Genomic DNA, 12,010 nt, shown 5'->3' with positions numbered 1-12,010 from the left:
AAAGGCTCCCTGAGAAAATACGACTATTGGATCCGCGTGGTTGCCTGAGTGAGGTTTGTCGCTGGGCTAGCAAGTTTTCTTTTGATGAACTGGGTGTCTTGACATGGGGAGAAACCAGTCACCGCCTCACTGGGAGGGTTGGCCTGGTTTTGATTTGCCATCATCAGACATTTCAGCTTGGAGCCTACGTAACCCCAAATACAGCTCTTCCCAAGGTGCACAGTCACACGGAACATAAACAGGCCATTTGGCCCAACTGGTCTATGCTAGTGTTTACGCTCCAGAGAAGCCTCCACCCACCACCTCATCAGCATAACCTTCTATTCCTTTCTCCTTTATGTGTTTATCTAGCTTCCCCTTATAGGTATCGATACCATTCACCTCAACTGCTCCCTGTGGTCATGAGCTTCTTCTGAATTCCCTATTGGATTTATCAGTGATTATCGTTCAACAACTGTTAAGCATGGGTCTGGACCTTCACCAGGTGGACACCAGCTATCGGGATCTCCTAACCAGTGGTATTTGCGTAGCACGACTCATTGCAAAGTACGAGTGGACTGTCGGCATCCTGACCACAGCAATGGGCGCACACACTGAATGGTGAGTCCATGCTTCTGGTTTGGAGATTCAGCTCACCTCGGTCCAAAACCCAGGCACCAAACCCCTAGGGTATGTGAGCATGTTTTCTCTATTAGTTTTCAGGATATAGCCTATTGTCCCTTGCCCAAGATTCCACTTCAACTTCACTCAGTACAGCACTCCCTGCCCCCAGCACCAATCCCTGGAACACTCCACCTGGTACATCTCTCCCTCTTTCCCACTCCTCCCCCCCCCACCCCCCCCAACAGCACCGATCCCTGGGACATTCCACTGTGTACAGCTCCCTAGCCTGTTACCACTCCCCTAAGATCCAGTGCTTCTTTAAGCTCAATCTTTTAACCTGGTAGCAGCCTTTCATGTGGAACTTTATAAAGGGCTGTCTGGAATTCTAGATTCTGGGCTACGGATGGCATGGCAGGAAAGACCATATCTTTAATAAGAAATCTTTCCTAACCTATTAATGGATTAAGTGCACAATTAATTCATCCTGTTTAAACAGCAAATGCAAGAGGCTTCCAAGTATTCCAAAAAAAGACTTTATTTTATTTGTGACAATTAAGCACCAACAACACACTTTACAAATGTCCGTCCTCGGAATACTGACTATATACAAAACACACAGTGAAGGTGTGGGAGGCTGCAGGGCAATTCTGGGTGCAGCCCTACCCAACTGGGGTGGGGGGGGAGGAGGAGTAGTTCTGCTGTCACTAAGAGCTGAGGTGTGGACAGCATTCTTCTGCTGCTGCTCGCCCACCGACCTCCAGTGCGCTGCGACCTCCCACATCCCCGCTGGACCCACTCGGAGGCACAAGACTGCTTTCTGTGCCGGACAGAGCAGGGTAGCAGTCAGGACCGAGCTATCGCAGAGCGTTGCCTAGGGATGTGGAGAGATGGACAGCAGACAGAAGAGAAATTGTCAGTTTCTTGCTGCAGTGGCTGAATTATCTCGGTAGAAAGTTTTATTAATAATCTGAATTGCACTCTGATTCATAACTCAATAAGAAATAGACTGGCAAATCCTACACAACAGCAGGAGGAGGAAGAGGAAGAGGCCATTTAGTCCTTCAAGCCTGTTCTGCTATTCAATTAGATTATGGCTGATCTGTATCTTACCCTCGACCTGCCTTCATTCCATAAACCTTAGACTTTTGTCGGACAAGAATTTTATCAGCCTCAGTTTGGAAATTTTCAGTTGACCCCCAGTTTCATCAGCTTTTTGGGGAAAAGAGTGTTCCAGATTTCCACCAGCCTTTGTGTGAAGAAATGCTTCCTAAGATTACCACTGAACAACTCTGGCTCTAATTTTTAAGGTTATATTCCCTTGTCTGGACTCCCTCCACCAGATGAAATAGTTTCTCTCTATCTACCCTATCAAAATATATCAATCATCTTATAGATCACTCCTTAATCTTATGTATTTCCTTGAATATAAGCCTAGTCTATGCAACCTGCCGTCATATTTTAATAATCCCTTTTAGCCTCACAGGCAACAAGTCACTTTTGGAGAAAAGGTAATTAGAAAAGCACTTTGTCAATCCATGACCTGTAAAATTAGCTGATCTCACAGTGGCTGCTTAAAGGCTACAAATAATTGCCTCAGGTATGAAGGGGAGAAAAAAAAAAAATCAACCAGGGTTTCTGATCTCGATCACGGGCCAGAAAATTCTGCTACAAAATGCAGAGATTTTGAGTGAGGATCTGGGTGTGATGCTCCCCATGGTCGAACAGCCCCACTCTCACTGCTCATACTAAGAATAGCCAGTCGAGGTAAAGTACTGCAGGGTTGCTTATGCTGGTGGAATGGCACCCATCAGGGGTCAGAGCCTGCAGGAGAGGAGGGGAACACAGATTTAAAGGTGATTGGCAGTGAGTTGTGATCTGGGATGCGCTGCCTGAATAGGTGGTGGAAGCAGATTCAATAGTTAGCTTCGAAAGGGAATTAAATAAATACTTGAAAAGGAAAAACTTGCAGGGCTGGGGAAGGGGCGGGGGGGGGGGGGTGGGAAATTCATGGAACTAATTGGATAGCTCTTTCAAAGAGGGCCAAATGGCCTCCTCTGCTGCGAGATTCTACAATCATTGGATCAGAAGGCCGGTGGACTACCTGCTTCCAAGGCCTCTGCAAGCCCCACTCTGCATTGGGAGGTTCGCCAAATTTGGCTTAGGGTGACTATTCCTGCCTCCTCCCTCAAGGGCCAGGGACTTCTCCAGTTGCAATGCCGAGATAGGGAACTCACTTCTCTGACAAGTCATGGGTCACAAACCAGGAAAATGCTACTGGTGCTCCTGGCCTCGAATACGAAACAACTCGTGTTGCTGTAGTGCTTGTTTGGTACTTTGAAATCTTTACAAAGAGAAAGATAGTAAGTAGCCACCTAACCGTGTGAGATCAGAAGAGGGGCAAAGAATGCAAAGGGGGACCTTAAGGTTTCTGACGGCAGGAAGGGGGATGGTGAGGTCGAGGTGCTGGGAGGATACAGTTCCAGGGACAGTGGGGAATCTTTTGAATGTCCATTTCACCTGAACTAACTTCCTGTTCCTGTATGGGATCTTCCTGTGCTGTTCAGGTAGGTTGAAGTCAGTGCTCGGCAACAAACCAGAGCCCTGCAGAAGCCACACCTTTAACACAAATGCATCACCTGCATGAATCTCAGTCGAACAGTTCACAGAACAAAGCACAACATACAAAGGAGAGACAAGGAGGGGGAAAAGGAATCACATTCCCATGCTAACGGTCCAGACATTAAGACTTGTGCTGTTGATCCACTGTTACAAAATAACTCAGACAGTAAAACACAAGAACACAGATCGACAGCGGGTGAGGGTGTTGGGGAGAGATGCAACAATGGTTTTCTTCTTGGGTGATGTTTAAAATAAGCCTCTTCTTCAGCATTCAGCCCATTCCCCCCGCACCCCTCCCCCCCCCACTAAAGAAACAGACAATAGTTTAAACTTGACTCAGTTGGTAAATACACCAAACGCGTTTCATGTAGAATCCTTGCAACCAGATTAAAGAAGGGAGACCTTTGACCTTTCGCTCTGGGTGTGCGTGAATCCATTTTCTAGAGGAGGAAAGGGGAGTTGTTTAACTCTCGGTTATCCAGTTCCCCCCGCCCCCCAACAACACAACCTCATATCGGTCTATTAAAAAAATTGAAAACCATTTGGACAAGAAGTGCAGAGACTTACGAGAATGGTTCCAGGACCTCCGGAATGTGGAGAGATTAGAGAAACTGGGATTGCTCTCTTTAGAGAAGGTTAAGGGGAGATTCAATAGAGGTGTTCAAAATCATGATGCTTTTGATAGAGTAAATAAGGAGAAACAGTTTCCAGTGGCTGGTGTGCCAGTAACCAGAGGTCACAGACTTAAGATAAATGACAAAAGAACCAGGAGAGGAGTTTTTTTTTTTTTTTTACACAGCGAGTTGTTGTGATCTGAAACGCACTACCCGAGGGGGCGGTGGGAGCAGATTCAACAGTAACTTTCAAAAGGGAATTGGATAAATACTTGAAAAAGGAGAAATTTGCAAGACTGTGGGGAAAGAACAGGGGGGTTGGGACCAACTGGACAGCTCAAAGAGCCGGCACAGGCACTCTGGGCTGAATGGCCTCCTTCTGTGCTGTACGATTCTAAATGTGTAGTCAAACGAGTGGGTCACAGCATTCAATCCTCTGCGACAAAGGTTTACAGATTAGGAACTGGGCCTGGCTCACAACTAGAGGCACCACCTAATTAATCTGCATAACTGCGCACAGTTCAAGCTGGCTTGAACCGTTCAAAAATATGCTTTTAAATAAAGGGTCATAGCAGGGTCACTGCCTGCTGCGACATTAAATAATCCCGAATGGGCTTTGTCCACATCAGGTGTTAGCAGCTAAAGATAATGCGCCTTCAAAAGTAGATTTCAGTCAGGATACAACTAAACACCAGGCAGGTCCTAGGTTAAGTTGCTTTGCACTGTTTTGACCAGAGCCTGACTAGACACAAGTGGCCTCATGTAAGCCAAGGTCAAATAAAATGCAGTCAGGGGTCTCCGTCCTAAACACACTCCAGCTACCCAAGCTCAGTGGTGCCTATGGATAGCTCCAAGGACAGTATCTACCCAGCAGTTGAATGGTTCATGTGAAGAATGGCCATTATGAGCAGCAGGAGCTTGTGACGCAGCTCCCTCAGCAACAGAGTCCTGTGCAGGAGAGAAGATGCAGTTACAACCTGCCTGCAGCCGGGGCCTACCCATCACACTGGCTGGGGAGTTCAAAGCAAGAGCGATGGGTGAAACTAAACTGAGACACCCCTCTGTCCAGCCCCTAGATGTGGATTGGCTCGTGTGACAAATGCAATGGCAAGAATGGGTAAGTGGGACTATCTGACCCTGGCCAAAGGCCAGAATCACCAACCAATACCAACCCTCAGGGAAAGGTTTTACTCCACCAGATTTGTTGATTCTGGTCAGTTTGGCAACGCTGTTAAAACACACCAGAAAACAAATGCAAGCACAAAGAATTGTTGCATTTCTCCTGAGTGACAAATTGAGATGGAACAAAAACACCTTAAAAATGGGAAGAAAATATTTCAGCATGAAATTAATACATAGCAGGACAAAAAAAAGTGCTGAGTCGAAGATATGGGTCACACATTGCAGAATATATATTATAAAAATTCTTTTAAATATGAATATTTACAAGAGTACACAATATAAGACAAGTTCTGTATATATTACCAATTTGTTGTTTAAATAGGGGGACAGCACATTATCACTGTAGGAAATGATCTAGCAGAGTGGACATCCTTTAGCCAATCGCATCATGCAACGTGACTATGTTAGGGAATTTGCTCACCATTTGGTAGCCAATGGGAGCCATGGTTAGAATACTTCAGATCAAAGCGGTATCCAATCATAAGTTAGCTTTGGCCACAACAAAACAAAGGCTAATTGGCTGCATGAACCCAAGGACTTGTTGGGCGTACAACAGGCCACCCACCCAAGAGGCTCTATGGCATTGCTTTGGACATGTTATTTTACATGTGTGGCAGAAAACAAGCCATGATAACAAGTCAACCACCGTATTTCTGATATACCCACTAACATGCAATGCAAAGTTCGGCTTTCTCTCTCTCTACAAACGTCTACACCAACCATGTTGATTGGCCACGCTGGCATGTTTGATCTTTGGGCTCATGGGTCTTGCTCACTAGCAGACCCTCCCCTCAAATGGGGAACAAAAAGCTCTTTGGCTGATGTGCATCGCACGAGCCCAGAGACCCAGAGACGTCACTCAACTATTAGCAGTGTCTGAGGATGAGCATGCCATGGGAATGGTGAAAAGCTCCCGCAAAGCAGGACCTGTCCTTCCAAACTTGAGTTTGGATGGAGCTTTTCAAGTCAAACCCCAAAAATGAAGGGTGGCCGTGCTGAATGATGACTTTAGATTATCCACACAACTGACACTTAAAGGACGATCTTTCCATCATGCATTAGTACCTATTAAATGCAGTCCAGTGAACAATGTTGCTACAATTACGGCTGGACTTGTTACCTGGCTCATTTAACAGTGTGTAAACGGAGAGGTGCTTTGGTCAGTATTTGGACAGGTTCGTTTGACCGGTTGTACTGTCAACACACGAAAGCCCAGAGGTCTGCTTGCCTGCACCATGGATTTCAGCAGCATTACCCAGCCCTGGGTTTGGCTACACGCTGGATGTATATTATATACACAGCTGGTGTGGCCTCCACATTGCTACAAAATGGAGAAGAAAGTTGAAGTGTCATGTGACTACAATCTGCATGTGGGCTCTTTGTAATGGTTGGCAGGAAACCTTCCCATTCATGCCAATTATCCGGGGGTCACTTGTAGGTCAGAGACAAAATTATTCCCCAGTATTTACCTGATCAACAACTGACTTACTCAGTCAAAATGAAAGGTTCTATCACAAGGTTCAATACTCCGTCCCGTCCCACCTGGGGTGCACAGAGGACACGGGGTCTCATGGACAATGTCATTTCTAGATACCCATCAGTCCTGTATATACGTAGGAACATAGGACCAGGAAAAGGCCATTCAGCCCCTTGAGCCTGTTCTATTATTCAGTGAGATCATGGCTAATTTGTACCTTAACCCCATTTGCCAGTCTTCATTCTGTAACCCATAAAACCCTTGCCTAACAAAAGAAAATCTATTAATCTCAGTTCTGAAATTTTCAATTGACCCCACAGCCTTTTGGGTGCGGGGGAAAGGAGTTCCAGATTTCCACTCCCCTTCGTGTGAGGAAGTGCCTCCTGACATCACTCCTGAACAGCCCAGCTCTAATTTTAAGGTTCTGCCCCCTTGTTCTGGACTCCCCCCACCAGAGGAAATAGTTTCTCTCTATCTAACCTATCAACTCCTTTAATCACCTGAACATCTAAATTAGATCACCCTTTAATCTCGTGTGTTCGAGGGAACACACCAGTCTATGCCTCAAATTTAACTCTTTCAGCCCTGATATCATTCTAATGAATCTGTGCTGCACCCATTCGAAGGTCAATAAACCCTTCCCGAGACACAGTGCCCTGGAACTGAATGAAATTACTTTAAACAGGGTCTAACCAGAGCTTTATATAACTTTATGTAGACAAACACTGGTTGAGATCAAACAGTGTTTGACAATTTTCACAGTATTTCACTCATACTGATCAACACCCCCTTTCCCCACCCTTCCCAATATTCCCAGGGACTGTAAGGGTTAATAAAAATGAGTAAGTAATGAGCAGATCCACCAATCTAGCAGTCGGGACCAGCGCAGTCTTTTATTATCCACGCAGCTACCAACTCCCCCCTCCCCCACCAATACAATTATTGAGTCTCCTTCGCTGTTTGGCAGCTTTTGGAAATGAAGGTTAAGCATTTTAATTGGGATCCGTGCTCTAGGGTTTGGGTATCCTCACCTCTCCAGCCCCCAACCTCACCGTCCCTTGGCGGGAGGCTTCCTCCCCACTTTGCTACACAGACTTTAAGCGATATTTATCTTCCCGCCTTGTCTGCAGCAGATCAGTCACCTGCTGGGCACCAGAGGGGCATCAGTTTTGCTTCGCCACCGACTTTCTCTCATGCACAAACAGGAGCGTCGGCCAAGACTTCCCCAGAGCTTAATACCGAGCTGCAATCAGCTGATCAGTCATTACCTTTGAACACTGACCGTGTTACAGACACTGATCTTTAAGTGACCACCGTTCGAAAGGAACTGATGAGATGACGGGGAGAGAAGGGTTAGGATTGGGGATGCAGGAAGTAGAGGTTTAGTCCCACTTCCAGGGGCTGCCCTGCATGACCGGTGGGCACCGCAGGGTACGGAGCGTCTTGTAGAAATCAGTAACACAATCCTGATTCTTTTGCTTCAGCGGCACTCGATGCTTATTTTAGCATCTTTTTAGTTTGATTGGACCAACCCATCTTGGTGATGTCCTTAAAAAGGGGCAATGGCAATGATTTCTACTGGGTGACCATGAGGCAACCACAGGCCAAAGACCACCCACTACCTGCAGTGAGGGGAGACAGGGCCCTCTCAGGTCCTACCCACTCCAATTCAAGTCTGCGCATGAGTCAAATGCAGGGCCACCATGGTCATGTCACGAGAGGAACATTGAGCGCTTGGGGTGGGGGGGGGGGGGGGTGTAAGACATTGGCTCAAAATGGACAAGGTAGTAAGACGCTATCTCCCTTCTTCCAAGAAGGGACAAGCATCTCCTGCAGCGCCTCGCATGCTTGGGAGTGAAGATGCTTCACTCCTGTCAGCCTGTTGGGGTCAGGGACACAGCAGCCCTTCCCCAGCTGAACGGGTGGGACAGGCAGACATGATAAAGCTCCAGCTACCGTCAACGAGCAAGGCCTCAGCTTGGTCTTCTCCGCCTGCTTTTACTTGACAGATTTTCCCCTCCCCTCCCCGCACTCCCAAACAAAGCTACTGTTAAGCGAATATCACTAAAACAGCTTTTCAAGTGAACTGAAGAAAAAGCAAAGTTGAATATCCTCAAGCTTTGGTGCAGTCGTTCAGCTGAGCCTACAATGGAGAGGAAGAGCCAGGAGATGTTCGACCACAGCAGGCAAAACAAAAAAGACAATAGAGGATAATAATAAAAAGGAAGTGAAATGCAGAGGCGGGTAGCTGAGAGATGGAGCCGGGCATCCTGGCTCCTCCCAACACGTACAACCAAAGCCTTCAGTTACTCCTCTTGTTCCAGAAACAACAGCCCAGCAGTCTGCTCCAGCAGGACTTTCTGTTCACTCCCAGCCATTGTCCTTAATCATATGAGCAAGTTCTATAATGTACTTTCCTTCTTTGTATTTCTGACTGCTCTCGAAGGCGTGCTCCTGTGGACAAATGGCAGCAGAGTTCAAATGCGACAACAATAACTTGCATTTATGTAGTGCCTGTAAGCTAGTATGTGCATCGCAAGGCGTTTCACAGGAGGAGTGTTAGCAAACAAAATTTGACACTCGGCCACTTGAGGTATTGGGATTGGTGGCCAAAAGGTCGGTCAAAGAGGTAGGCTTTAAAAGGATTACCAAGAGGTAGAGAGGCAAAGAGGGTTAGGGAGAGAATTCCAGAGCTGAAGCTGCCAACGGCGGAGAAATTAAATTCAGGGATGGGCAAGAGGGCAAAATTGGAGGAGCAAAATTGGAGGGTCGTGGGGCTGGAGGACGTTAGAGATAGGGAGGGGTGACGTCACGGAGGGATTTGAACACAACAATGAGGATTTTTAACAATCGAGGCATTGTCAGAATGGGAGCTGACGTAGGTCAGAGAGTACCGGGGGTGGCGGCTGAAGGGGACTTGGTGCGAGTCAGGAATGGGCAGGAGATTTTCGGATGAGCTCAAGCTTAGGGATGGTGGAAGGTAGGCAGCCAGCCAGTTAGGAGAGCACTGGAATAGTCGTGGCTGGAGGTAATTAAAGGCAGGGATGAGGAATTTAGTAGCAGATGGACTGAGGCAAGGGCAGAAATGGGTGATGTCACAGAGGTGGACTCAGTGATACAGCAGATGTGGGACAATGAGGCGCACAGGCAAATCTGGTACAGCTGGTGGCAGCTGCAGTTAAACGGAATTCGTTGTTATTGCCCCACAAGCAAGTCCAGAGAGCAACCTCGATGCTTCAGAAGCAAAGTCTCAACCTAGACTTGATCCTGGGTTCGTACAGAGTTAGCTGATCTGAAGCGAGACAGTGATAGGGCGCTTGTCACGTCGGGAACGTTTCTTGACCACTTCCTCCACAGAGAGCAGGTGGGAAGAAAGTAACTTTTACACGTTGGACTTTTAAAAGGAAAAAATGTATTCACACAAATTTAATTAATAAAGACAAGAAGGTTGTCAAAATGTTAGCCACTGAAGCATAGAAGATATTTTCCAAGGACTGTAAACAATAATATCCCAATAATCGACAAACACCTCACACCCACTGCGCTGGGAAGTCCCTGGTCCTGGGTGCTCACTATGGGTTGTCTAGTGTAACTCCTCAGCTCTGGTTATGAAAAAGGAAATAAAATAGGTGCAGAAACACTGAATCAGGTTTTTAAACAGTTGCTAGGACAGGTTATTGCCCGGACTCAGAAGGTTAGAATGTAGGAGGCTGAATAAAAGTTACTCTCAATCAAGCAAGACAATGTATTGTTATGTAATGTATTCGTTATTAATTATTATGCAAAGATAATTAGATGAACTTGATCACAATTGTTGATCTGTATGTTCACTTGTTGCCCAAGAACTAGAATAGCTTAATACTTTGTTCTGCTCATACGTAAGCCAGTCTGCCTGCTGGAAGATTGACGTATCATGAATGAGGGCACATGTAATATACAGTTCGTCTGTCAGAGGGTTGTGGGGTATGGGAGGGAAGGCGCATTGTTAATCCCTGGGTAACAATGTTGCATACAACAACAACTTGCATTTATATAGCACTTTTAACATAGTAAAATGGCCCAAGGCGTTTCACAGGGGATGTTATCAAATATTTAAACACATGCACATAAATACAGACACAAGGGAATACACAGACCCACGCACACACACACACCAACTTACGTATTTCCAGCCCAGTGTGGTTTTGCAGTTTTCACAGTAAATGTCAGCCACTGCGTGCAGGCCAGTGAGTAAAACCCTCTCCTCTGCTGGTCCACAGCCCACATTAACTCTGCAAAGAGATTCAAGCAAACATCAGCACTTAAAAAGAGACACAACTTGCATTTCTCTCCACCTCAGGACATCCCAAAATAGGTTAGTCAATTAAGTAGTTTTGAAGTGTGGTCACTGAGGTAATATAGCAAACATTAAAAAGGTGCTATTATAAATGCAAGTTGTTGTTGATCTGATTGACTCGGGGAACAGTCTGGAGGGGCTGAATGGTCTACTCCTTTCCTATGTTGCAAACATGGGCAATGCAGAAAGGATAAGGAAACTCAAATTGGTTCAGACAACATGGTGGGGGGGGGAGGGGGGAGAAGTCAGAGGAGAAGAGACACAACCCAAACTTTTGTAAACCAGGCAGCATATGGAGAGCTATGTTATACTGAACGAGTAAAAGGCGAAGAAACCTCCAACTGGGCTTCAGGCAGTTCATTGGTGGAAGCAGTGAGGAGCAGGAAGTTGCAGCTTCAACCCCCATTCTGTGCTGAGTGGCTGTTCTCAGGCTGGGCGGCACTACTGGGATGTACAAGTAGCTGCAATGTCATTGGGTTCAGAGACACAAAACGAAGCAGCCCGGGTTCCTGCTCTGAGCACTATCAGGCAACATACATTGTGGGGGGGGGGGGTGGCCAGAAGTGTCAGCAAGACAGAGACAGGGTTGGGGGCATGAGAGGGGAGCATGGCTGTGATAGTCCTGTGGCTTAACAGACACCGACACGGTTGAGCCTCACATGACGAATGGTCACTAGACGGACAAAGGACTATCCAATGCCCCTGGGAACTGTAGCCCCGGAAGAGGCGGCACCTTGGAAGAAGTAATGTGGCAAAATGACCCAGCCCCTCCCCACCAACAGTATCGTACAAAATCCTGGCCTTTGCCAGGGTGAAAGACCCAGTCGTAATGGAACTGGGAAGAGAGGTGATTGAACAGGAAGAGAGTGGCTAAGAGACTTAGTGCCAAAGGGAATAATGACAGGGGCAAGGTGGACCCAATGAAGAGCCTCTTCTCAATCCTCATATCACACACTGTCTGTGTCAGTAGTTTGAGCTGCCAGGTGAAGTGGAAACTGTTTGACCCGGTTTGCTATCCCCGCAACAGGTCAGAGTGAATAGGACAAGCTTTTGGTACATGACATTTCGATGCTAAAGGACAGACACCCGAGCTCCCTGACTCCCTGCTGCAAGTAGCAGCACCTAGTGCTGAGGCAGCTCTGTCTTAATTCAAAAACAATTTCCCTCCCCCGACCCTGC

At 46.8% G+C, this 12,010-nt stretch overlaps 1 protein-coding gene across 3 annotated transcripts in view; it reads right to left on the bottom strand.

Moving 5' to 3' along the window:
* Positions 1–1,120: 1,120 nt before the first annotated feature.
* The window catches only part of ypel2a (yippee-like 2a), a 54,635-nt gene continuing 43,745 nt past the window's right edge, over positions 1,121–12,010 (bottom strand). Inside the window, exons 3-5 of one of the 3 annotated variants that reach the window (XM_068010700.1) lie at positions 10,658–10,766; positions 6,139–6,339; positions 1,121–3,662 (exon numbers count right to left, since the gene is read on the bottom strand). In XM_068010700.1, the coding sequence (XP_067866801.1) occupies positions 6,148–6,339; positions 10,658–10,766 (301 nt within the window). In that variant the 3' untranslated portion in view covers positions 1,121–3,662; positions 6,139–6,147. Of the gene's footprint in view, positions 8,950–10,657; positions 10,767–12,010 lie in introns of all 3 variants that reach the window. The other 2 variants (XM_068010701.1, XM_068010702.1) reach the window with 2 other exon arrangements.

Source organism: Heterodontus francisci, chromosome 30 (assembly GCF_036365525.1).
Source record: "Heterodontus francisci isolate sHetFra1 chromosome 30, sHetFra1.hap1, whole genome shotgun sequence".
NCBI lineage: Eukaryota > Metazoa > Chordata > Chondrichthyes > Heterodontiformes > Heterodontidae > Heterodontus > Heterodontus francisci.
The sequence above is the reverse complement of the archived record's forward strand: the minus strand, read 5'-3'. Positions and strand labels throughout refer to the sequence as shown.